This window comes from Sebastes umbrosus, chromosome 9 (assembly GCF_015220745.1).
Source record: "Sebastes umbrosus isolate fSebUmb1 chromosome 9, fSebUmb1.pri, whole genome shotgun sequence".
Lineage (NCBI taxonomy): Eukaryota > Metazoa > Chordata > Actinopteri > Perciformes > Sebastidae > Sebastes > Sebastes umbrosus.
This window is the reverse complement of record NC_051277.1, coordinates 10,073,933-10,101,476: the sequence shown is the minus strand read 5'-3', so window position 1 is coordinate 10,101,476 and position 27,544 is coordinate 10,073,933. Positions and strand designations below refer to the sequence as shown.

Below are 27,544 nucleotides of genomic sequence, written 5' to 3'. Positions count from 1 at the left end.
TATTTCACTCAAATCCATAAATGCCAACCTTGTGGTGGCACGAAAGGGATCTCCAAACTGATTAGCAGTCATCATCTGTAATAAATACACAGTCTGTTTCAGTGAAATATACTAATGTATAAACTTCCATGCTGAGTAGATGGAGGAGCCTCTTGGATTTGCAGCCAAATAATTTATCAAATGCCGTCTCTGTGTTACTTTCAGTGGAATGTCTATTTAACAGAGATAAGACAAAGGAAAATTTGCACAGGATTAACAGAAGAGATTATTAGAAATCACAGGAGGACCCAAGGTAATAATAGTGATTAGGACTAAACGTAGACTGAATTACAGATAGAGCAATGATTTTATGTGTGGGTTCCTGTATTGTTTGCATCAGGTCTTCTATGAACACACACAAGGATGCACATGTATGCCACAAGTTCGAGTCAAAAATGGAGGTAGCAGTCGGTGGCAGTAAAAGGTAGCAATTAGCCAATAAAAGAGGAGATTAAGAAGAACGTAACTGTTGTAAACAAAGCCAGTTTCAAAATATACAAAAGGCATTTCAAATGTGTAATGGGGTACAAAACACACTGGCTGTGTTCAAATCGCATACGAACGTACTGCATACTAATCAGTATGCACTGCATACTGCCTATTTAATTAACAATTAAGTATGCCATTAGCAGCAGACTGTTGACATTGAAGTATACTCAAGCCATACATCCTCTCTGCATCACATGACCGGTCCAAGCTACCGTTGAATGAAAATTGTTCATCACAAACGTAAATCAACATTAGCTTTTCAACTCAATTTATATATTCCAGTTTTAGTTTAAGGCAAATTTAATAAGTACTTTACAGTACATTATATATTTGAGCTCCCGTGTTTTTCCTCTTAACTGTTCAATAATTCATACAAATTTTATCCAAAGGATAATTATTAAAATTTTCTGCCTCACAGTCCGCTATTGGACAATCTCATACTCAGAAATTCTTGCTAATCTAGTATACATAATCAAAATCCACAAACTATGCAGTTGGAACGCACTACATACTCAATTCTACGTCGTACTTAGTATGAATAGTAGGTTAATATTGTATGCGATTTCGAACAGCCTTTTAATGTCGTTTAGTTTGTTTGGTCCTCAGGATACACACAATGTGCCTACATAGATGGAGATCACATTAAAATCCATGAACCATTCATAAGGTATTCACCCCGTAGAAGCATACCAATTATATGTAACAGTGCTACACAAATTCCTGAAGTTTATCATCAAACCCATAGTGGTAAGAGTGCTGCGGCAGTGAAAACCTGCCTTCCCTCTGTCATTCACTGTGCATTTATGTTTAGAGTTTGACTATTCAGTGAGTAGCTGTATACTTCAAAAGGTCTCTCACACATTCACCGCAGTGTGGTTTTGAAATGCAAATCTCACAAAGCGCAGTTGCTGTGAATAATGTACTCTACTCCATCAGCTGTGATAAAAAAAGACAGCGCTCCTGGCAACAATTGATAAGCTTCCCATTGATGTGTGTGTGTGTGTGTTTCAAAGTTTCAAACACTGAGCAAAGTGAGAGATAGATCTAGAACTCTTTCTAGTTAATCACAATTAGAGTGGAAATTAAAAATGCAGAAAGCTCATTTTCAGATAAAGGTCTGGGCCAATACATTATCTGTTATCAAAGACACCAAGCACAATAGGTGGGAAACATATCGATAATAATGGCGTTTGCATGTTCTCCCTGTGCCTGCGTGGATTGTGATAAGCTGTGTGACCTATTCGCCTCTATGACACCACAAGCCTAAAATTAATATGGGAGTGATATGCTATTGATTGACATGATGACACGTTACTCGATGTGCTACTTTTTGATCATGTAGGATTTTATAATGTTAAGTCATGGCTAATTAGACTCAGTTATTTCCTGATTATTGATGATGTCTTTGAAGCACATCTCCCTTTAAATGTGAGTTTAATCCTGAAATGACAGCTCCCCTGGACCTCGTATTATAAAGGTGCATTAATGAAAGCTGTGATGATAAATTGCATTTAAACTTGAAAATTTGCTTTCTAGGGATTACTGTATATTAGTCTTGTTTGGACTGAAGCGGCAATGATGTTTGTTATTTTGTAAATAAAAACACCTCACTATGTGACGCAATCCAATGCAGCACCACTACAAAGTACACCAACTGAGTGTATAGAGATCAAACACGAGACAAAAATAAATGTGAACGTACACAGAAATATTTTCAGACAGCAACAGCACCACAACAGTTTCATTAATGTGAATAATCTGTTTTAAATATTCATGCAGCATGCCATAATTGGTTCACAAGCACAAATGGGTTTTGTTAATGAATCATAAATGCTGAAGCAAAATGAAAACAAACAATGGAAACAATTCTGATTGCTTTAAATGCACAAAGCCAAAATTAATTTCACAACTGGTTTCCGCTGCCCCCAAGTGTCCATAAGAATTAGTTATTAATGTAAATGCTCTGTTAAATGCACATTTTTCTGATTTTTTTTCATGCAACTCTAACCTCAGATTTAGGAGTGATGTTTTTTTATGTTCTTTGAACAAGCCATTTGTCAATTGTTGCACTAATGTACTGAAAGGAGCATTGAGCAGGAGCCAAGAGAGGCATGATGCACGACTGGTCAGTGAGTCATTAAACCTGAAAAATAAATTTCTCCTTGTTGTCCCGTTGGACCACTAAAATGACCTCACCTCTTATGTTTTGTCTCTGTTACCTGCTATGTCACCTGAAAAGTTAATTAGGATTCAGTGCCCATGAGCATTCTCGGTCATGTTTACAAGTACTAAATCAGAGAAATAGAGATTGCCAGAGGGGCTCCATTTAATCCTTAATGGGTTGTCTACTCCTTCATGTCACGTAAAACTTGAGTTCACCTCATTGTGCCAATAAATCTCCCATGAGATGGTACAGTATCAGATCCCTCACTGTCCTGTTGAAACAGGACAGTGAGGGATACATCTTCGGTGTTCACTCGAGTTACAGAGACGATTTGATACAACAGGCATGATTTATTCAGTGACACCTTTGTCACAATCACACCTTGTCCAACCAGACTCAGGTTTACACAAGACGACACAAAAGACAATGGATTGTTTTTTTGTTGAGGGCACACCCAAAGGGATGGAAACCTGGTTATCAACGTTTACAGGAATATGAGTCTCGCCAATTGTTGGAAAACAAGCTGAGGTTTACTGGAACCCTTCACCATCAGGTCAAGTATGTGCCAACAAGCACTGAGGCAAAAGACAGAGAGAGAAACAATTCAAGGAAAGGTCTAAAAGCTCACAGCAGCTCACAGTGGGCAATGAGATCCAGTCGAGTTGGGTCGATTTTGGTTTGTTTACTAGATAACTCATGTGCTTTTTAGGGTGACAAGTAAGACATAGTTAAGCCGTTTACACTGATATGATCAGCTGACTGTGCCATTGTTTTCCTATACCCTTGGTGTGGTGCATCATTCAATTTCTGCGCTTAAAGTTCAAATTATTTAAACTTTGACCTCGTCGCCGCTGACCTTTCAAAGTGCAACCAACGAGAACAGCTGTAACTGTTGTTGTTGCCTAGAAACAGTGAATGGCGTTCCTTCCTTGGGGAGATATTTTACCTGCTGCCTCTGCAAAGCTCTGCGCCCTACTTTGTGGTGAGTGAAAAGCAAATCTCTTATCATGTGAAGGCAGCTTTAGTCTTTAAACTGCACCAATTTTTACTCCAGTCCAACCTTAAAATACACCTGAGAAATAACAAACAGAGGAGAGAGGGAGTTCTTGAAACCCAGCAATCCACTAAGAAAGAAACTCATCCACCCTGAAGACCATACACACAACCCGCCCAGAAATAGACGCAGTCTCTAATGCAATGAGACTGCATGGCCCTGAATTCGAGCTGACTTAACTTGTGTCTCTGCTCCTTAAGATCAATAGCACTGTAAACATAGCAGTGCACAGTGCACACACACATGCATGGACGCTCACACACACCATATGACTAACAACATGTTGCTTTTTGACATGATTATTGCATGAGGATGTTGAGCGTAACCATCAGGTTGAAAACTGACCTTTTGCTAATGATAACGGTGGCAGAAACAGCATTGTTCTGGTAGTTAGTCCTATGATGACAAAATGTAACATCAGACTTATTTCTTTGTAAACCTCGTTTGGATATTTTGCTTACACAGTCGTTTTGAGTTTTAAAACTGTATGTTTCCACTTTTAACATTACAAGAAGGCTTTAAGGTTGAGGACTAATATGTTCAGCAGTTCAGCATTAGTGAAGCTATCTCTGATAACGTTGACGAAGTGTAAACTTCTCCAAATCCAATAAAGAGCAGGACAGATCTGCTAACGTTAGCCTAAATTCTGATTGCATCCAGGATTGACTTAAAGCTGCTGTGGGTAGAAATGGAGCAAATATGATTAAAAAAAAGTTATGTTTATAAAATGGTCACTATATCCTGACAGTAGTACATGAAACACGGAATCTTAAAAAAATCATGTGCGGCATCTGCAAGATTTCCCAGACCAGGGGACTGCGACTCGGTGAGGAAATACCACACACCCTCCCACCAGCCAGAGCACAGCCAATAGGAACACTCTCTCTCTCTCTGAAATTACCTGTGGTTGGTCAAAGTCTCCCGTCACGGGCTAGATTTTTTTAAAGCCTGAAAACAGAGCCATGAGGAAGTCTAGTTTTCTCTCAGAGCACTTGAATTATAATATGCTGAATTGTTATTATGGAATTTTTGCCCAGTGATGCCAAAAATACACAGCCTATTGCCACTTTAAACATAGGGGGGAAATACCGCACAGCAGATGTGTTAGTCCTTAATGTAGCCTTTAAAAAAAAAGTAACCTGTAACCCCAAAAATGATTGTAGTTAGCTAATGATGACATGGTAATGATTGTAGCTTACTTTAGAGCAGACAAACACTGTTTAATCCATTCCATTTCACTTTTACTCATGTGTTTTGGGTTTTGGAAAGGCTGAAAATATAAGCCAACGTCAGCATGTGAAGAAAGTTTGAAAGACCTGCTGTGCTTAGTTACGGTTGCTAAGCTACGATTGGACAATCACTATTTGGGGGAAGGGCTTAGCTAACGATCAATTGCATCAGAGAAAGCAAAAGATGAAATATGGAGAAAGTTTTCTGATTTTTTTAGGAGTTGTTTTTCTCTCCATTTGTGAATCTTCAAAGTTATTGGTGGAAGTAATCTACATTTATGAAAGCCATGCATGGTTAAGACCCCACACAGAGGAAATCTAGCTTTTTACAATTAGTCACCGACACCCCATGCATTGCAATATTATATTTAGTCTTATTTAGTTTTCAGTCAACAGTGTAATTAAACCATAGATGTGATTCCACGGTTTGATTAACCACAGGAGGGAAATTATCAGAACTTCACTGAGTCACTTTGAACTTTGGCTTCAAATGCAGATTCATTTGTGACTTATTATATTATGATATTGTGATGATAGACACAAGTTAAATAACACAAACAGACTGACGCTCAATGAAACCAATAATTGAAAAACTGATGCAGTCACTGCGGTCCAGAGATCAACAGCCACAGTGATACACACGGGGGGGAGAGACAATCTGTGGAAACATTAATGTAGCCGGCGCACTATTTGAAGTCAAACTCAAAGAGATACACATGACATGCCTGCAGATGCACAGATAGGACTTAGAGAAACTATTAATTGAATTTCTTTCTGATAACAACCTTCCCTTTCAACCATCCGTCAGTGACATAAACAAGGAGAATCAGGCTTCACGCTCCTCTGTGGGCTCACTTTGTTGTGAATGTGTTGAAATGAAACCAATTCAGATCTATCAAAAGAATACAGAAATATGATCTCAAACAAAAGGTCTGACCTACATTGCTCCTGGCAGCATCCTAAACAGACATCAGACCTGAATTACAATTGCACAATAAAGTGGTGGCTTCAATCCAGATTCTCATGACCTGGAACCCCTGCTTGTTTTCATTCCAGACATCTAATCAGGCACTACCCGGGACGCCAAGTACTCGTAGTTGGTAGGACATCAGCAGTACTACTGCATGCATCCTGGGAGCACTGCTACTAGTGTGTAACCATTTCTTATCATCATGATTGCACTGAAAAACAGACGTTATCAGTCGCTATAAGCAACATAGATGTGGGTCAATAAGGGCCTACTACACCCACTAATAGGTTTTATCATCCATTCACATGATAGATCACCAAAAGAAGGTATAAAAGAACATGACAGCGACCTCCACATACTTGCCAATCTTCACGATTTTCCAGGGAGAAATCTCTCCCGGTTTCCTCCCGGGGTCCCAATTTATAGCAGTTGTTCACACCTTCTTTTCCTTTTCGTTATCTCAACCCGTTTCTGAGAGTGTACAACGTATATAAGCCCTATTATTTCCACCCAGACGACAGTAGAGCCACACCAAATGTCTTTTCCCAGTGGATGAGAGCTGCTCGCGACACTGTGGCGCGCACATCACAGCATCACAGCAAAGTCGTCGTGGCGTGGCACAAGCCATTGGAAATAACTGGTTTCAGAGCGCAGTGGTGCCGTTGTCACATTGAGTTTGAAAGTGCCTTCAGTGTGTGAGAGGAGAGGGAACTAGAGAGTACTAAGAGAAAGAAATGGGGGCAGAAAATTTATGTATAAATGAAAATTGATGAATATTAGCCAGCAAGTTCAGTAGCAAGTAGCAAGTATTCAGTTTTCTTTCCTGAGAATTAAAAGTAAAATTAATAACAGGTGTATTTAACAATAAAATTCTGCTGCAGTGTACTTATTATTTTGTTATTTTCATTCTTTAAAAGTCACCAGAAAGCAGGAAATAAAGTCTCTGAAACTCAAACTTTTCTGGAGGAAAATTCCCAGACCCCAAAATGTTCCATTTCCGTTCGTTCCATTCCACAACACGCAGGGATTTCACCCAAGAGGCCGGGGTTGTCTTTGGGTTGAAGCGTAGTTATTTTAAGCCAAAACATGTTGTTTTCCCCAAAACTTAAAAAGTGTTTTTGTTGCCTAAACCTAAAGAAGCATTTTTGTTTGTGTCAAACAAAACGTAACATTTCATTCAGTTTTTACAACGTGTTAGAACGTGTTGCTTTTAAGTTTCGCTTTGACTTTGACACGTAGTAGGCGTAGTAGTACGCTACTAATAACCCACATGTATTGTGCTTATAGCGACCGATAACACATATTTAATGGCCTGATAACAGTCGAATCAAGAGCAGCCCAGAGAAGAGTTCTGGTTTTCTCAAGGGCAAACAGATGATACATGCAGCTTTAAAGAGAAACATCCCAAGTTTATTTGACAGAGGGCTTTTCTAGTTTACTATATGCTTAATGCTCTATAGCAGACATGGACCATAAAGAATGTGACTCACAGTGAAGTGAGTAATTCTTGTCTGCCAGGGGCGAGTGGGAGCACTTGCATCTTGCACCAAGACACTTCAAACCTTATCTGAGAAGAGCCTTTCATTCTCCATGCTCTATTCTATTACATGCAATATGTTATTCCTGCAGCAGAAATCCTCTATGAATGCCACAGTGGAGCGAAGTAACCAGAAACAGTTGGATGAATCAATTCTCAGAAAACACGTCATCCACTTTAAGTCCTTTGATGTTCATTTCAAAATGATCACCACTGCACAATGGGCTTGAAATGACACGTGTTGCTCATTCTTCACTGAACCTGATGATCTTCTCTCAGAGGATTAACCTGTAAAGATGAGTTTCACACCAGCAAACTGAACCACCGGCATTAAGGTTTAGCACACAAAAAGGAATTCATTTTGGAACAAATAAACAGCAGGTGTCTGCAATGATTGACTTAAAGAGATCAGGTTTTGCACTTAAGCCCTTTTCACACATTAAACTCAATTCAGAAATGTTCCTGAAATGATCCATGACTGTTTACACTGGAGTTGATATGCCACAGTTAAAATGGCAGCGTGGCAAGTTTCGTTCTGCACAGCATTTGTTAAATGTGCACTGTTTGTTTGATGTTAAGCCCGGTCAAAGAAGAATTTCTGTTGCTTTGTGTCAGACAAAAAAGTTTATTATCTATCTCACCTTGCATGGCAGCTGGATTCTCGTGATGTCACAAGATCACGCGAGAATCTCAGGATCAAAAGTCAAACCAAAGTCCATCTTGTCAGGCTCATTTGTGTCCGGCAAGCTAGACCATGGACCAATCAGTGTCCTGTGAGGAGCTTCCGGCAGCTACAAGCTTGGCTTAGGTGTGTGTGTGTGACCATAGTGTGTGACGACACGAAACGACTGGCTCCTGAAGAGGTTAGCGTAGATGTTGCATTAGAATCAGATATATCACAACTGGAGAGTATTTCTTCATTGAATGAAGAGCAAAGAACAGAAGGCTTTTATCGACTGAAAAGATGTTTTCGCTCGTCTCCCGACTGACTTCAGCAAGAGTTTGATTGAAAGTGTCTGCCCTTTTCCAAACAGTTTCCAAAGACGGCTTCTCAGATGGTTCCGTGTAACAAACCAAATGGCAGGTCAGGTTAAAGAAAGGCAGGGAAGCTAGTAAACATGGATGAAATCAATGCTGTATTTAAGTTTTATGAGGAAGGAGGTGCATTTAACATGCCAAATGCATTTTGGTGAGTAACACTGAATGTAAACATAACCACAAAAAAACTCCACAGGGTACCTTTAATACTAACATAACTGTGGTAACCAAAGACGTTTAAATAACTCACAACAGCTGCAGGAACCCGCTGTTATATTGTTTCATGGCATAAATGACCGAGTGGGTGGTGACGTTTTATTTCGGAATTAAACATTTCATTATTTAACGACAAGTGTTCTTTTCATTTGGCACTGCAATAAGAGCTCATATCAAGACTGACTAAGGACCTCATTGTGTGCAATCACAGACTGCACATTCTATTAACATGATGAGAGGTAATGAGTGTTTTATGAAAATCAAAAGGACCACATTCAGATTCGGTTTTTGCCTTGCATCATTGGCTTTTCATTGTTTTGTGATGTTAGATCAAAAGCCCACTTAATGAAGCAACAGTGGATTTGATTAAAATATTACTTTAGCCTTTGTGATGTTACACTGCAGGGGGAATGCAACTCTGCGGCTCTAAAATTAAACAAATATACATGCTACCAAGTCAAAGCAGATCCCTTCAACTAATCAGTGGCCTCACAACTGTTTGTGATGTAATTAGAAAGCAGAATTTAACTTGTTTGAAAAAGTACGCTCTTCTGATATGGAAACTTGTTTCTGTTCATATCCTCTCAAGATACTTTGATAGTGATGGAGAGGCTCTAACCTGGATCAATGTTATGTGTTATGCTATATTATTATACGCAGTGTATTTTCCTAATAGCGGTGGTGAGTGGCAACATATTGTAATACAACAGTTTGTATATCTTACAAAAAGTTATTCCTCATTTTTCACACGCTTTCCTACGAATGTCCAGCAAAACTTGACGCATGTGTCAATTAACACTACAGTATTTTCAAAATAAACTTCTGTCATCACAGGAAACAACTTGGTTAGGTTTAGACAACAAAACTACTTCGTTAGGTTTAGGAAAAGATCGTGGTTTGGGTTAAATTAACACCGGAAGTGGCGTACCTTAAGTATGGAAGTTAGGGGATGAAAAATTACTTAATTAGGTTAAGGAAAAGATTGTGGTTTGGAATATAATAACTTCGGAAGTGGAGTAACTCAAGTATGTTACGTAAGTTACGTGACAAATAAATCAACGTTGACTTTTGGTTTTACACAGGGTACGAACGCCAGTCTCCTGAGTAAAAGTCCAGTGTTTTTTGAGCAGCTCATCCACCCCGACCTTCTCCCTAAACAGTGTTCGTTATTGTGTTCCCTTCCTGGTTCACAATTACGTGGATTACATACTAATTGATTTTGTGGGATATATACAAAATACAGTGCATTACTTGTCGTAGGTATAGCTACAAACGGTGTTTGAGAACAGCATGTGAGTGGATAGGGGCTCAATGTATCTCTCATCAATTCTCAAGGACGCTTAATCCCTGTGTTTGCTGTGATCTGTGACAATACATAAAACAACAACAAACTTGTTTTATTCTCCTCATTATGAGTAAATGTGAAGTACTCTTTGCTCAGCAGTTTTTCTGGATAAAAACAACATTTCATCTTTCAGATGTCTGAATCGTTTGGCTTTGATGTTGTGCAAACTCTGACAAACAGCCAATATTGATACAGTGTTGAGAAACCCTTCATAGCCTGAGCCAAAATGGAAATTGAGAGTAGTCAGGCATAGCTGGTAACGGTATCATTTATTGAAAATGTGATGTGTTTCTGATTTCAGTAGTAACATTAACAAAGCTATTTTGACAGAGCCATGTAATAATACACTGAAAGTTCAGAGCTCGTTTGACATTAAATCTAAATGTCATGTACACCCACAGGTCCGGACATGGGCGCCCCATATGTGTTTCTGTCATTCACTGTTGGTCAGTGCTTGTATGATTAATTCACACTTTTACTTCATTACTCTTTCTAAAGCAATTTGTTTGGGGCCTACGTGGTTATTTTTTTTTACTATGTTTTCATTCCTTTGGTTTGGGGCTTGTGTAATATTTCTTGCAGAAACGGATGTCTCATTACAAACCACACAAACTCGCAGCTACCATTAATCACATACAGAACAATATTTTAGAAAAGAAACCAATGAAAGCAAAACAACAAAGGTCTGTTGAAATAATACACATTCATCACAAAGGATATAACTGAGCAAGCAAGGCCAGTAAGCAGGTTTATACTGAAAAGTAGTAGAATAGAGTACTAACAAAAATATAATATTCTGAGAAGTGATAAAAAAAACAGCATAAAATACACACTGTCCTTCATAAAATATAGGTAACAACTCTGGCCACACTGAAAGGATTAGCGCAAAACCTCATCACACCACGGACAAAGACATTCTTGGAAATGTCACCACATTGCTCAGACAGTTTGTGCCGCTACCATCGGATTACTCCAAGAAATAGAAAACCTTATTTTGACAGTCTGCTCTGGGTAATTTTGTGCAGGAGAGTGGAATCGAATACAGAAAATAAGCCTCGCTTGTGGGAGTATGACAAAGGTACTTCGACACAGGTACATGCTAAAAATATCTTTTTGAGAACTGATGGACCTGCAGGATTCACAACGGGTATCTATTCTGTTTTACTGAATGTCTTCCACCAGTGAAAGGATAACACCGACATTAATAACAACACATATTGACTGTGTAGCCACACCTGATATAGCTCATGCGCCTGGACAAGATAGTTATATAATATAGAGCCACATTGTTGTATTCTGGTGGCATATTCCTTCAGTGCAGTTTTGCAGCTGTATTTTTTTTTATCTCTGGAGAGTAGCTCCACATCAGGCTGACTTAAAGTAGGTAGAAATGGAGCAAATATGAAAAAAAAATAGTTTTATAAAACGGTCACTATATCCTGACAGTAGTGCATGAGAAAGGTAATCTGAAAAAAAATCATGTTCCTCCGTTTCCTCCGGTGCTCCTAATGGCATCTGCAAGAGTTCACAGACCGGAGGAAAACAACCAATCAGAGCCGAGCTGGTGCCATGTTGAGATAAGTTGAGGAAATACCAAGCACTGCCCACCAGCCGGAGCAAACGTTCTCATTTTACAGCTAAACAGTACACTACAAGATGTTTCTGAAAACATTTGAGGCGAAAAATAGGCGATACAGTAACAGAATATGGATTCACGTTTTATCAGTGCTGCCTAGTTTGACCGTTTGGTCGGATTTCACGAGTGATTGACAGCAGCTCTCTCTCTGAAATGACCTGTGATTGGCCAAAGTCTCCCATAGCTGGCGAGATTTTTTAAAGCCTGAAAACAGAGCCATGAGGAGGTGCAGAAGTCTACTTATCTCTCAGAACACTTGAATTACAATATGCTGAAAGCTTATTATGGAATTTTTGCCCAATGATGCCAAAAACATTGTGCCTACTGCAGGTTTAACTGAGCCTGCTCGGTCATGCAGTTCAGAGAGGGGATTAATGGCACTCTGCCACATTCATCATAATTAAAGAGCAAAGGTACCGTGTGGAGTGTGTATCTTTGAGATTCAATAAATGTATTGAATGCATTTCCTTCCTCATAAAATATTTGCAAACGCTTTTTTTATATTTTAAACCTTAAATCTTTAAATAAAATGAGCGTATCTGTAGACGTGAGAGTTAAACAAACGCCAAGGGGTGATGCTTATTTTCATGTCATCGTACAAAACAGTGTGTTACACTTTTGTAGGACTTGTTCCAATTAAAATACTGCTGTCAGGCTCAGAATAAGTCTGTCATCTTGGAAGCGTGGCATTTTTCAAATCATATTTTTCCCAGTCATTGTCTTGGTACATGCTATTTGGGGAAAGCTTTGACACAAACCAGCTTACACAGCTGTGATGTACGGTACATATTGATTTCTGAAGTGGGAATTAAACCAGTAACAATGACAACTGCTACCCGGGGGTAAATTGGAAACATGGGGATTAGGTCGAATATTGTATAGAGCATGGGTGTCTTCAGAAGTGTGTTCAATTACGCCATGTTTCCAAGGTATAGTCATTGTTTTTGAAGGGTGTCATTGCTGCCTATTTTTCAGGAATGGGTATTATTTAACTCTTTGCGAAAATACATTATATCGTTTTTCTGTGGCTTTTGTTTGCTTTGACATTGTTGAAGACATAAACATCAATCATAGCTTATTGACCAGATAATGATGTACTATGTGGCAGAGAAGATAGCAAAGGCTTAAATTCATGGTATTTGAGAGAGTGTGTCAGATAGTGTTAAATCATTTGAGCTGTGTGGTGTTAAAGGGACAGGTCAGATGGAATATAATGGAACTAGATGGCATTTGGTGCTCAAAGCGGCAAAAAAATAAATTTGAAAAAAGCTCAACAGCAGAGTCTCTTTCCAGAAATCATGACCTGGTTACTCAAGATAATCCACAGACCTTGTTGTGAGCAGTTTCATGTAGGAACTATTTTCTTTCTACCAAACTACACCCGCCAACTGTATCACCGCGTGGAATAGGAAAAGCAAGAATAGCATTCAACATCCTACAAAAAAACAAAAAACTTAGCAATTAAAACCAAAATAAAATGTTCTAATTCAAACGTCAAATCCGTTCTGTTCTACGTATCCGAAACATGGAAAATAACCACCAACTTACTCAACACACTACAGATATTCATCAACCATTGCCTCTTAGCTGAGCTGCTCCTGCCAAAGCAACCAGATTCCACTGGAAAAAAACAGTACTTTTACCTCACAGCACACGGGGTTGCTGGTCTACTGCTGCCTTGATCGCTTAGTTTGTTGTGTTATTGTGTCACTTTGGTGAATCCGAACTAACCAAAGTCACACAATAGCAAAAACGAAGCAGCGGTAGACCAGCAACCCCTGTGCTCTGCGAGGTAAAATTACAGTTTTTTTCAATGACTTTGGCGATAGCATAGATGGATATAACAGCTTCAGTTCCCTGTCGGAAAGGGCCGTCTGACAGCAAGGTAAAGTGGTGAAAATATTCTAAATATTGTGTACACTTAAACTGTTTTTGATTTTTTTTTAGGTGGGCCTTTCTTTTAGGTGACTAAAATATGTTTTGCTGCCGGCCCCGTCACAGCAGTACATTTCTTTGCTCCAGTGCTGATCGCCATCTACTGTAGGTAGACACTGACTATGGCAAGGTACCTCAAAAAACCCCACTTCAAAATACCAAAATTGTCCCTTTTATTCTCACTTCAGGAAGCATATACTGTACATCACAGCAGTGTAAGCTGGTTTGTGTCAAAGCTTTCCCCAAATAGCATATATCAAGACAATGACTGGGGAAATGGAAAGCTTCCAAGATGATGAGCCTGACAGCAGTATTTTAATTGGAACAAGTCCTACAAAAGTGTCTATGACTCACTGTTCCTTATCAGGGTTGTACTCTTCTGAGCTTATCAGAAACAGAGAGAATTGTGCAATTCTAAAAATATCATAAAGGAGGAACAAGTTGTCTTTATCTGGAATTCAGGCTGGCCAGCTCACAACCAGGCTAACCCTTTTAGCATAATGTAAGATGTCTAATGTGCTAAGGTTCATTTCTCGCCCTGAAGTCCCACAGTATTTTTGTTTTTAGCTGATCCATTTCACTTGATATCTCTTAAACGGGTCATCCTTTCTGTCCTATAACTGCTACCCTCAAGGGGTTGAGGAATCGGTAATACCCATGACAGCTTCTTATCTTTTGGGACCAACTGTTCCAATGCAAGTGGAGAGAGGAACGGATGGTGGAGTTTAACCAGTCAGGGGGGAACGTTCAGGAAGACAACAAAAGTAAAATGTTGTTAATAGTTCACGGAGTATGATCACGCTACAGCTCATCTGAAACTGCACTGCTGCTGAAGACCACTGACAAATGAGGCAACAGCGGGAGCGTGAAAGAACCAAGTGAGTTTTTGAGATTGGGAATGGAAAATTGTTTTTTTCTGCAGGATGATGGAAAGGAAGAGGTTCAAACAAACGTATTTGTTCTACGACTGCACATCTGTCAAGCAAAACTCTGCATTGAAGTTCATGGGATAAAAAATTGTCGCCAACTCCTGCAAGTAATTTCTTCCAATCCAACATGGTGTCAACATCACACTGACTGAGCAGCTGTTATTCTCTTAATTTATAGCACTTCATATCCCAAAACACCACACAAACCTTATCATTTGTCTTGGCTGGCAGCAGAGGAAGAGACCAAGGCCAATCCTGTGAAAGATCACACCAATCTCCTGCCAACAACACACAAGAGAGTGCTGCTATGTTTGATGAAGCCTTAGACAGGAAGAAATAGAAATTTGACCTTACCAATGTCAACTTTTTTACCTCTCCTAACCTCACTAACAAGCACCTTGAGTGCCAGTGTGGCTCTCCCCTCCCTCAGTGCGGTGAAATCCATACTGACAGAGAGACATATAATGGGCTGTTACTGTGTGTGTCTGTGGAGGTCAGCAGGGCAGAGAGGAAGAGTAAGGCAAAGACTATCACCTTTTAACTTCCACACACAGGGGAGACTATGTGCATGACAGGAGGTGTTATGTGAGAGGCGGTAGAGTGACAAGGATGGTTGCAGTATTTCCTGTACCTGGTAGCATCTACGCATAACATGTTTTACTTGTGTTTCATGCTATTTATTTTTTCCTACACAAAGGTTGAACTCAGGAGAAAACCACCTGTGAGGGTTAAGTCAAGGAATCAAGGAAATGTTCTTTTATAGAAAATCTGGTCCACAAAATAAACTTGAGCTAATTAACCACAAAAACCTACAGAGCCAGAGGGGGTCACAGGGAAGAAAACAAGACTCTGTGAGACTATACTTCGGTACAGCCATTTGGACTAATAGTGTATCCTTGAGCGAGACATTTGATGTTCAGTGTAACTGCCACAGGATGCTCTGAATTAACAGCTTTTGGGAATGGATTTTGGTTACTGGAAGCTTGCACAAAGTCACAGAGGAACGCTGTTCCCTACACAAATATGTTGAAGGCTTAGCATTGTTCTGTTATAGCGTCATGTCTGATGACGCACCAGCTTTATTTTGTGAGCCCTCTGAATTCATTATTCCCCTGAGACCCGCAGGATCATGGGCGATGCTGACCGAGTTTACTGTCTTTCAGAGGCTGTAGCAGGTTCAGTTTTAGAGCTATAGAGTAAAGGTAATGATATCATAGAAAACCCAAAGAACACATGTCATGATAGCTTGTCGGGTAGGATGCTCCAAATTTAAGCAAAATGTTGGCGAGGAAAAACTGGCATGGCCATTTTCACAAGGGTCGAGTGAACCTCTGACCTCAAGATATGTGAATGAAAATGGGTCCCACGAGTCTCCCCTTTACAGACATGCCCACTTTATGATAATCACATGCAGTTTGGGGCAAAAAACATGCAGTTTTTTGAATGCAGTATAAATGTGCTAATTTGTGTTTGAGTATTTCTGCATACTGGGGTCCCTAAACAGTCTTTGAATTACATAAATTGGGTATGACTGTAAAGCTGTGGATCCAATGAGCCCAATTGTATCCATGTGTGATGATGTTAGTCCCCATAGTAGACATTTCATTGTAGTGAGACCATTTTTTGAAACTTGACATCACTGTATAAAATGACCTGTGGTGACCTCTATGATAATCACAGCGTCATGAAACTTTACAGCCACAAACTACAGACCTAGAGCATTCAGAGGGTGGATGGCTTCCCTAGGTAGATTGACAATAAGGGGGTTTCTGAGCAGTTTACAGAACAGAAGTGCTCACTATCCAATTGCTGAAAAATACAATTCTTGCAGAAATCTCAAAATGTCAAAAGTTTTTTTTATTTCTATTGTGTTCCTCAAGGTTTTGGTGTCTTAATGTGTTATTTTGGAGGGATTAGTGACCATTTTTTATACATTTTCGAGTGGTAAAAACTGGTTAAATTTAGCACCAAATCTGTGTAACAAAAGGTATCAACCCAAAAATTGCTGCGACATTCATGACTATAACAACTTGATACTGAGCTGCATCTCACATTAATCCTCAGGCTCACAGCTTTCAGATGATGTACATCACTTCTATGTGACATATAGTGTTGACCTACTATCTCCCCCCATAGACCCTCTGTTCCCCCTAAAAATAAAAAAGGGGTCAATAGTGGGTCTCAGAGGGTTTCAAACTACTTAGAGCTTTTTCCTCTTATCTCCTTTTGTGAAACTTTGTTCATTCTCTTTTATACTCTTCATCAAAGCTATAGGGAACTATCATCCACCCACATGCCTTCAAACACATTCATGCACAGACACTCACCACTCACACACACAGAAAACTGACACATTACACCTTCCCTTCAAGTGACATATGGCACTGCAGCCCCCTGCTGCTTAAATGTTCTGTGATGTTTAAGAGATTTCTCAGAGTCCTGTTAGGAATAGGATTATGTGCATGGAAATCTTGACAGGGAAAGACAATCTACGTCATTTTCCCACTGATGTTACTTAAAAATAGAAAAGGACAAAGGGGGATTTGATAACGTTTTTAAACACGTCCTGCAACACATCCGTTTATGGTGCATAAACCTATATTTGCAGTTTTGATTCAAACTCTCTCCTCTCTCTGCCTCCCCCGGCGTCTGCACAAACTTCCAGGTCACTTGGCTTTCAGTTATTTATCAGTTGGAAGCCTGCCACACAGTGCAGTGAATAGAGTCAAGGTTAAATAAGGACGGTTGTGGGCGAAAAAGCAGGCATTAATAATAACGGAGTGCTTTTAAATGTGCTCTAAACCATTAGATAAGTTATTTTGATAATAGCAGTTCAGATTTGATGCAGATACGTGGGAGTGTTTTTTTGTGAATTAAAGCAGATGATGTTATATTTATTTATTTCAGCCTGTTTTGCCAAGTTGTTGGTAAGCCACAATTACTGCTCTCTCGTCAGCAGTGATAACATCAGACTCAGTATCTTGTCAGCCTATCTCGTGACACTGATACGGTATCTTTCTGGCTGATGAAGCAATCATATTGGGAGGCAAGCTATCAGGTTTTAAATCTAAAGCGCCTAAAACATCCTATAGCTATCAAGTTTAGCATGCTTTGCAAATGCGGCGACATCAATTAAACCTCAGGGCACAATTAGATAAAAAGATGTTACACGATCAGCCACTGCTGTGATAAATTAATATCAGCTTCTCTTCTTATGCAAACATGGCGGAGAGAGAAATGAGACTGAGATGAACAATGATGAAGTCAGAGTTTAACATTCAATATCATCACTAGAGCTCTTAATTTATTTCTTGTCATAGGGCTCAACATTTGTAATACACTTTGAATATAATCTACAGTAATATCACACCAATGCCAATACTAATTTTCACTTGATTTCCCCTTTTAACCCCTTAATCCCCAAACAGCAGGAACAGTAATTAGTCATTATTTTTCAACCTGTCTCTTCTGCCATTACTGTGTGTGTCGGTGCATGACTCTGCAGCGAGCTGAAACACAGCAGTCTGTCGCATAATGATCACCAGTTTCAATTATTTCAGCTCTGTTTCTGAAAAAAAAATGGTTTTAAATACAATACCCATGAGCATCGGCACTCTTGCTACAGTATGGAGAAGAAACCAGTCGAAGGCACAAATCAGAATTAATTCATAATGCTTTGTTGTTGCAGTTGTTAACAAAACACACCGCCAGAGTTTCTGAATTCTACCAAAATTGGCCCAGAAATACGTTAGCAGCACATATGACAGAATTTTAAGCTTGGTGATTGGATGTTTTTTACCGAAATGCACCATGGTACTCGTAATTGGCTTAATTCTTATGTACACGAGCTTGTACCTTCGACTTTTTATATATAATATAATATTTTCTCTTTTGAACTTGTTGAGTCGAACCGGAAGAGTTTCATGCTGATTTAAGCCGGAGAAGTGCTTCAACTGTGTCATGTAACACAACACATAAGGGCTTATCCTATTCAGTGTCGAGCGGGAGCTGGAGCCGATCCCAGCTGACATTGGGCGAAGGCGGGGTACACCTTGGACAGGTCGCCAGACTATCACAGGGCTGACACATAGAGACAGACGACCATTCACGCTCACATTCACACCTATGGGCAATTCAGAGTCAACAATTAACCTTAACCTTAGGGCTGTGGGAGGAAGCCTGAGAACCCGGAGAAAACCCAACGCTAACACGGAGAGCCCGGAACCCTCTTGCTGTGAGGCGACAGTGCTAACCACTGCACCACTTGTCGACTTATGACACATAAAATTCATGACAAAAATGAATAGGACTTTTACTTCTGGGAACATACAAAACGTTGGACCAACAGTAAAATAACAGCTAGCTTCTTAGAATGATGCACAAGGAACATATCATCATCAGACAGCTAATGGCTACCTTGGTTAGCAGAAAACTCATTCAAATTAACTGATTCAAAAAACAACAAATCACAAACCAGCTATAATAAAGGAGTACCTACAGATAATGCTCCAACAAGAAGATTTGGAGAGTAAGACAGTGTGTCAATATTTGCTTAGTCAAAAATGGGACATGTTTCAAATGGGTGTCTGACAATCTGAAAATTTAAAAAATCAGTCTGTTTTACCATTGGTGACAAATGAAAAAAAAAACATTTTCACATTTGCTATCTTGAAACACAGAACAGCCCCCAGCTTTGCATAAGGAAAGCTTCTTGTGGTTAAAAAAAAATAAAGACCATATAATTGAATCCTTTACAAAACCACCACAAACTGAAGCCTTGAACCCAGGTTAAATCAATACCTTCCAAATAAAACTTGTACAAGCTCCACAAAGACAGTACGTTTTTCAGGGCTGTATTGTATTGCATTATGTCGTAAAGGAAGTCTGTGACTGTGACTACCTCTTGTATATATGAAGGTTACCTGAGGCAAGTCAAAGTCTCACTTGAAAGCCAATTTTCACTGTTGTGGATATTTCAGTCACAAAAAACTACACCTACTCTTTGAGTCAAAGTGCACACTGAAGACTTTCTGAATACAGCAGCAGGAGGATTCATCACCAAGCCCTGAAGCATTTCTGTCAATATGGTACTGCTATATAATACTATGATACACTAATGCTCGACACATTAAACGCACTTTACTGAGCACTATTTGTAATTGTGAACCTGCTTCTAGACCTTGAAATGACCATCCAGATCTCAAAATGGAGAGCCAAAGCGAAAATAGAGATAATGGTAAAAAAACACACTGACACTAATGCACATTACTAAATATCCAGCATGGAGCATTATCTATTCATCATTTTACTTAAGCAAAAGTAAAAAATATTGGCAGCTTATGTACTTAAAGTATCAAAAGTAAAAGTGTGCGTTCGGTGGCAGAACTCCCCCTGAGCGAGTGTTCTAATGCACTACTAATCAGCGTTTTAATGTTTTAGCTGGATGAGGTGGTCATAATTATATATGGTCGGGTAGTTCAGTCTAAGTTGATCAGATGTTGTGTGTGTATAATCTTGATCTGCTTAGTTTTCAAGTGGGACCCAACTTTTTTTGCTTCCCACACCCCTGAGGCAGGCTGCTATTTTCAGCAGGAGTTTATGAGGGAGGCAGTGTGAGAGATCTCCGCTGTCTGCATTGTTGAAACACCTCCAAAATAATGGAATAAAGAAACCATTAGGCTCTTTTGTTTTTAAAATATGCTGGCTCAACCAGACACCAAAATGTAGCCTGATAGATCTGTCCGCCTGAAAGATGGAATGAAAAACAATTCAACAACTTGTTTTATGTCTGATTTGTTTCTGCAGCTTCAAGGATTTGAGTTATTTGGTATTTTGCACTCCTAGAGAGATTGATGCATTTAACCTTAACACTTATCCGGAGGGAATTAGAGGCTTGGTGTTTTGTTCAGTGGCGCTTGAAAACGAGAGTGACAGTCGAACTGTCCCGAGAGCATTTTATCAGTGTCCCTAAAACTCTGAGGTGAGCAATGTCTTCCTCCTGACAAGAGTAATATCCAGAAGGTCTGGAGTTAGAGGCCAATGTGTATAGCATACAGTAGAATAGAACATTTTTTCAAAACTTTGTTGCTAAAGGTACATTTGTTAATAATATTAACCTTTACTTCTGCTGATGAATGAATGAAAAGTAAGTATTGAAATGAATAAAATTATAGCAAAAGCATAACTCAAGTTTTCAGAAGTGAAGAAGCACATGCTGTAAAAGCCTCATTCTCAAACCAAAAGGGTACTATTAGTATTATTAATCATATTTCATGCAGTGATATATTACCGGTTTCCTGGATATTTCAGTTAATTCCCTTTTAAAGGTTAGAGGTAGATGTGTTTTACACTAATGTGACTTTAGGGGTTATGCCAATTACACCTGCAGTAATTGCTTTTTTTTGTGGCCACTGGGGCAGCGCAACAAGCCAAAAACACATTTTATCAACTTGTAAATTGAATATGATGACCAAACAGTGGCTTTTTTACAAATCTAAAAGATATGAAGTAACATTAGCATTCACTTGACGTCATATTTATGTCCTCCAGATGACTACAAATCCAACAGTAACTCTCCTTTACTGGAAACGATGCTGGAGAGAGCCATGAGAGTCAATCAAAACGCTGAAGTTGCAGCCATTAAAAGCAAAACAATGAGCTGAAAGATGCTAAAACGCTCCCTACAACTGAAGAGAGAAGCAGATTCAGGTGATAAGTATCATCCCAGTTTCCTCGGGGGGTCACAATTCTCCCATATTTCTCCAAATTGATGGCAAATTTTCACACAATTTTTTTTCCTTTTCGTTATCTCAACCTCTTCCTGGCATTGTAGATCGTGTAGAAGCCCTACTGTTTTCCCCCGGACGACAATAGAGCTACAACAAATGTCGTTTCCCAGCAGAAGAGAGCTGCTCGCGACACAATGCAGTTTGAGCTGCACTCGCCACACATCACAGCATGCAGCGCACAAAGTTGGGCTTTGCTCGCCACAGTGGAAAGTCATCATGCTGTGGTGCAAGCCATTGGAAAAAATGGGTTTCAGAGCGCAGTGGTGCCATTGTTACATTGCGTCTGAAAGGGCATTCAGTGAGTGAGAGAAGGAGAGAAAAATGAAAAGTACTAAGAGAAAGAAATACTCAAGCAGGGGCAGAAAATGAATGAACGAATTAAGACTGATGAATATTAGTTTAAGCCAGAGATTCACACAAATTCACGCCAGAAGGGCGAATTATTCAATTTTCTTTCCTGTTCTTTAAAAGTAGGTCCATTTAACATAACAATGCTGTTGCAGTGTACTTATTATTTTATTATTTTCCTCCTTTAAAAGTCACCAGAATGCAGGAAACAAAGTCTCTGAAACTCCCCCTGCTTTGGTGTGAAATCCCTATTTTTAACGAAGGTTTTGAACGTTGGCAAGTATGTAAGTATCTGTATCGTATCTGTAAGAGTGACCCTTTTCACATTACACACAAGCAATTTTACCCCCCATGGTTAATATATAGATATGAATGCAGGTGTGTGAGAGGTGGGCAGATACTGAGGATCTTGTTGCAATATCTAAGTCAACAGTAGAGGTCAACACAAGGTCAGAGATCACTTAAATACACAAAATATGGGGACATTGCCTATTTTTTCATGTTGTATTCATAAAGGTTTAGTCTGTCATTCACAGTTATTGCCAGTGTCAACTGTTTTGCTATAGAGCTGCAGCACCCTGATTTCACTGATTAATTCTCTTCCACAAGGACATTGCTGCCATTCCGTGTAATTCTGTCACTTGTCACTCCAGGTCCTACATTGGAGAGCGTGACATCGGTTAATATTCATGCCGCAGATTGTAGATACTTCAAGGTATGATTAATGGACTACATGAATTGATAGCTTTTGGTCCCTCTCTGGGAGTTTCACTGCAGCTTTGTCTTCCACTGAAGTTAAGAGCTGTGTTTTAGTCAGACAGTCAACACCAAGCTACAGTACTGTAGGTACATCTCTGAGTGGAATAAAAGGACCATTGATTATAGTGTAAATTTCTGTCATTTAACACTGTGTTAGCCAGCAATGTACTAATGGAGACAGAACAGGACCATATAAACCAATAGCACTTACTGGACACAAAGCTGACAACTTATCACAATCCTTCCTGCGGGACGACTAAATTAAGCCTGGGGAACGGACGGAAGTCATAACTGCCATGTATTATAATTTGACAGCTGTTTTATAAGATGCCTCGGTTTCAGCGTAGGAGTCATGATTGATTATCGTCTCCTCAGGATGAATTCAGGAAATCAGTCATGCATGAGCCAGTTTTCACAAACCATCATTTTTAAGTGTTACCTGTCATATTTGGTGCTCTTTGGATTGAAAGTGAATTTTTATTTTGTTAATAATAACGCTGTTATTATTGGCACAAAGTCCCTTTGAGTCATGCATAAATTCATACATTTATTCTGTATCTATTCTGAATACTAGTTACACTATAGTCACCTTCACCAGGTTGGGTAATTGGGCTAAAAGTCTTTTGTAATGGGTAAAAAACACATTTTATTTTAGGTATAGGTAAGGGCTGTGGGTGATGTATGGAAGAGAAAATCATAAATAGCAGTCTTTTATATTCATCTCAATATAATTGAACAGCTTTAGAACAGCTCACCAGCATGTAGAAAAGTACATCTGCTGTGCAATCTTGGTGCTGTGGCATAACTAATGAAGGTCACAATGGGCCTGCTGTGCAAAAATACACTGGATGTTGGAGATATGAGTGAAACTAATGAGTTGCAATGAGTTACTGATAAGGCGGAACCACAAGTAAACATAATCCATTGAAATCATGCAATCTGCATTGTGATGTTTTTAAAAATAATCATTTGTTCATTTCACCAGGCTGTTGTGCCCTCACAGTACCCTGATGCATGTTGGTTTTATCTATACTGCCTATGCCAGCCACCATTTAGTTATGGGTACAGGTTGGGTCCGGTCCGGTACTAAGCTTTACGTGTACAGGGTGGTTACGGGTTGCCAAAACTGGACCCCCATAGAACTCTGAGGCACAACATGGAAGCAAATTAGCATATTCAAAAACTGATCATTGAACATGCAGTATGAAGAGGGCCACTGTTAGGATTACTCTGTATATGTACATTAGTAGTTTATCAAATGCATGTTTTTGTGTCGGTTGGGACAGATTGCCTTGTTTGGAATAAATACATTTTGAGGTATTGAGCTAAACTTGAAGAGCAACATGAAACTTTGTTTTACTTTGAACATGCATGCTTCACAATTTAAAACAAAACTCTGGTTGCAAAAACAAGTGTAATTGTCTAGAAGTCTATGAGAAAATTAGCCTACTTCTCACTTGATTTAGTTACGTCCACTTCGTATATACAGTCTATGGTCAATACAATAGCACAACAATCTCATAACAGGAAGGGAAGGGGGGACAATGCAGCCACAAAGCCACATCAAGACAAGCCCCCCACGCTGAGTCTCACTCCCTGACGTATTATCAGTTTCTATTCAACCATCTGCTCATCCCTTTGTGCTGAACCCCATTTCCTCCCTCCATCATTAATCCTTGTTCCCTGATTCTCATTCATCTCCCCCAAACCTTACCTTGGTTACGTAAAAATGTGGTCTTTTCTAATTAAGCCATAGTTACATACTAACTCTTGTTTGTAATGTCTACATTGGCTGGGTAACAATGACCACTATTGAGAAGGACCAGAATCAATTTATTGTATAATAAAGTGACTGTATATATAGTAATTTACTTACTCAAAATAGGATTGGACTCTGTGTAAACTTACTGTTTAGAATTAGAAGAGTTCATCTGGAAACTTTGATTTTCAGTGTATCGTCTATTATTTACTGTAGAGCTGGTAAATCGCAGCATGGGGTCAAACAGCAGCGCAAACATTTGTTCAAGTAGAAAATCAATTACCGCAGTTCTCCTCATCCGCCTGATTTCCACAGTCATCGATGCCGTTGCAGTGCAGGAGCTGAGGGAGGCACACGGTCAGGTTGCCACAGGGGAAATATCCAAGGGGGCACGCCGCCTTCTCCTCCGTGACATTGAGTGCTACAAATAAAGCAGAACATCCAAGAGTATCATTATGAATGTTACATTTCTACCACTCGTCTTTATCAGAGACACACTGAGAGCCCTTGTCAAAGATTTTTAGTTAACATGTGGAGTTTGTGCATCTCATTAAGGAAACGTTTCTATCCATTTGTCCAAAACCCCGTCAAAGAGCTCAATCAGTGCTTCAGGGAGGGAGCTGTTCTTTTTGCGGTACATGATGAACTGCTACGTCTCCTCAATCAACAGTCTTGTATGGCTACTTTTACTTTACTTCAGAGTCTAAATTATGCAGAACAAACAGTACAGACTGACAAATGTGGTGAATGTAAAACAGATGCCAAGAAAGCTGGAAGAGGAAATTATTCCTTCCCTCATTTCACCCTGTCCTGATTATTAACATTCCTTATTCATGCTTCATGGTTCAAAATACAGGAGATAGGGCATTGAGAAGCCCATTAGAGCTATCTGAACTGGACCCAATTAAGAACAGAATATAATTTATGATTCTCCTCATTATCTATGAGGCACTAACAGTCTTCATGCTCAATTATTGATTTATCATTTCTCACATTTTCTGCCCTTTGGGAGAAGTTTGCCTTCAGGGTTTTCTGCAAGAAAGGGTTATCTTAACCCAAACCATGATCTTTTCCTAAACATATAAGTTTCTTTGCCTAAACCTAAGTAGATTTCTGAAAGCAAACTTCTCCCATGTGCATCTCACCTTTGGTCTTTAATTAGGAATTAAAAAATAAAGGTAACTGTGCCTTAAGCCGTCATCCCTGATTTTTAAAATGTATTCTGCATCTTTTTAAACAGTTTTATGTTCAATATGAGTCAAGTTAAACTTTATTTATGTAGTACGTCAACCACAGTTGACCAAAGTGCTGAACATGAACATAATACAAATAAATACAAAGCAAACAACAATAAGAACAGAGTAAAAACAAATAAACCTATTGTGCACATAATAGCAGTAAAAGAGTTGCAGCACAAACAGAAGATAAACTTAATGAAACGCCAGCGAGAAGAGGTGGGTGTTCAGCAGCAATTTAATTTAATTTAATTCTGCAGTCTGATCTGTTTTATATTGAAAAGGTGTCTATTCCAGGGATTAGGGGCGGCCACCGCAAAGGCTCGGTCACCTCTATTTTTGAGTCTAGTTCTGGGGACATCCAGGAGCATCTAATTGGTCGACCTCAGTGCTCTAACTGGAGTATGAAAATGCAATAGTTCTGCTGGATAAGGTGGTGCCAGCCCATTTAAAACCTTAAAAACGAAGTAATAAAATCTTAAAATCAATCCGTAAACTGACAGGAAGCCAGTGGAGGGAGAGCCCAAAACTGGTGATATGTGATCATATTTTCTTTTTCCAGTGAGAAGGCAAGCAGCTGCATTTTGCACTTACTGCAGCTGATGAAGAGACGACTGTTCTACATCCACATACAAATAATTACAGTAGTCTAACCAAGAGGTAATAAAAGCATGGGTAACTCTCTTAAGATCTTTGGGAGACAGATAGGCCTTAAACTTGGCCTTGTTTTTGACAAATGAGCTAATTTGTTTTTCAAATTTGATGAAGCTGTCAAAAATCACGCCAAGATTTTTAACAAATGGTTGATTGTGAGAGGCCAAGAATACCAACAGAGTTATTCAATAGGTAAGGTCGTCCAAACATAATGATCTCAGTGTTATTTTCATTAAGATTAACGAAGTTTAGATTAATCCAAGTTCTGATATAATTTAAACAGTTCAACAAAGGCTGCAATAAATCTTCATTATTTGTTTTTAATAGGCAAATAGATTTGTACATCATCAGCAAAACAACAACAAAATGAAAAAGAACATTATGTTTCTTAAAAATGGACCCCAAGGGCACCATATACATTGAAAAAAGGGTATAGAGCCCAAAATGGAGCCGTGAGGAACCCCCCAGGTATTCGCCTATGTGTACTGAAAAACTATTGACAGATATGACTGGAACCATTTGAGGGCAGTACCTTTAATGCCCACACGAGTACATATTACGATTGTGGGAAATAAACTAAAGATATCACTTCACATACATGCATTTGGCCTTTCAAACATAAAGAAGAGGCATCAGGAAGTGGCCACAAAGAGCTTGGGATGCTTGGATGGTCAATGACACATTTTTGAGTTGTTAACATTGGTAATTTGTATATACCACCTCATTTTAGTTTATGAGTCTCTAATTAAGTCTTCCCTCTATAGTGAAACACCAGAACCTGATTTAATAATTTTAAATTTGACTCTCAGTGATTTGCGACATGAATATAAATGCTCTTTATGCAACATTTATTCAAAGATGATAAGCAATTCATCATCCTGCCGAGCCCTGAGAGACTGTATGACCTGTTTCTGTCTGCATTTGACCTCCGTGCATTACAGCTCGTTCTTAAAAAATTCAGGATCCCATTAAATCAAGAAAACTTTCCTGCACTGTTTACTTGTGTCTCCAGTTATCAGTATTTTTTCAATCAAAACCCCATGCTTTTCATCACCTAAATGATAACATTGCCTAATGCTTCTTGCTCTTGGCAGCACACATACTGATTTAATCCAAAACAATCACCATTTGGTGAACAGCACAGAGTAATAACTTCAGCTGCAATACATAATGAATCCTCAGCATGATCAGACATGCCTCCAAGCACAATAAATCACAATAAAGAAAGAAGAAAGCTGTACCAATTAGTTGGGGCAATACTGAACTACTGCCAGCCTAAAGTAGGTGGTAGTGTTTGAACTTGAAGAGGTCAAAACAACTTTATTGCAAGACCGACACGTTGTGGTTTGTGACCCCGTTCCCTTAAAGAACTTATCACTAAACATAGGAGCTCCATTAAGAGGAACGACGTGTTGCAAGA

At 39.2% G+C, this 27,544-nt stretch overlaps 1 protein-coding gene and 1 long non-coding RNA gene across 2 annotated transcripts in view; one reads left to right on the top strand and one right to left on the bottom strand.

Moving 5' to 3' along the window:
• rxfp1 (relaxin family peptide receptor 1) overlaps window positions 1-27,544 on the bottom strand; it is a 62,460-nt gene that overhangs the window by 29,005 nt on the left and 5,911 nt on the right. The window contains exon 2 of the mRNA XM_037779244.1: window positions 24,519-24,656. Within this exon, the coding sequence (XP_037635172.1) occupies window positions 24,519-24,656 (138 nt within the window). The remainder of the gene's footprint in view (window positions 1-24,518; window positions 24,657-27,544) is intronic.
• LOC119493799 lies at window positions 1,654-18,690 on the top strand. Its single transcript, XR_005208022.1, has 3 exons — window positions 1,654-1,664; window positions 12,131-12,135; window positions 18,561-18,690. It is a non-coding gene; the product is annotated as an uncharacterized LOC119493799 (long non-coding RNA).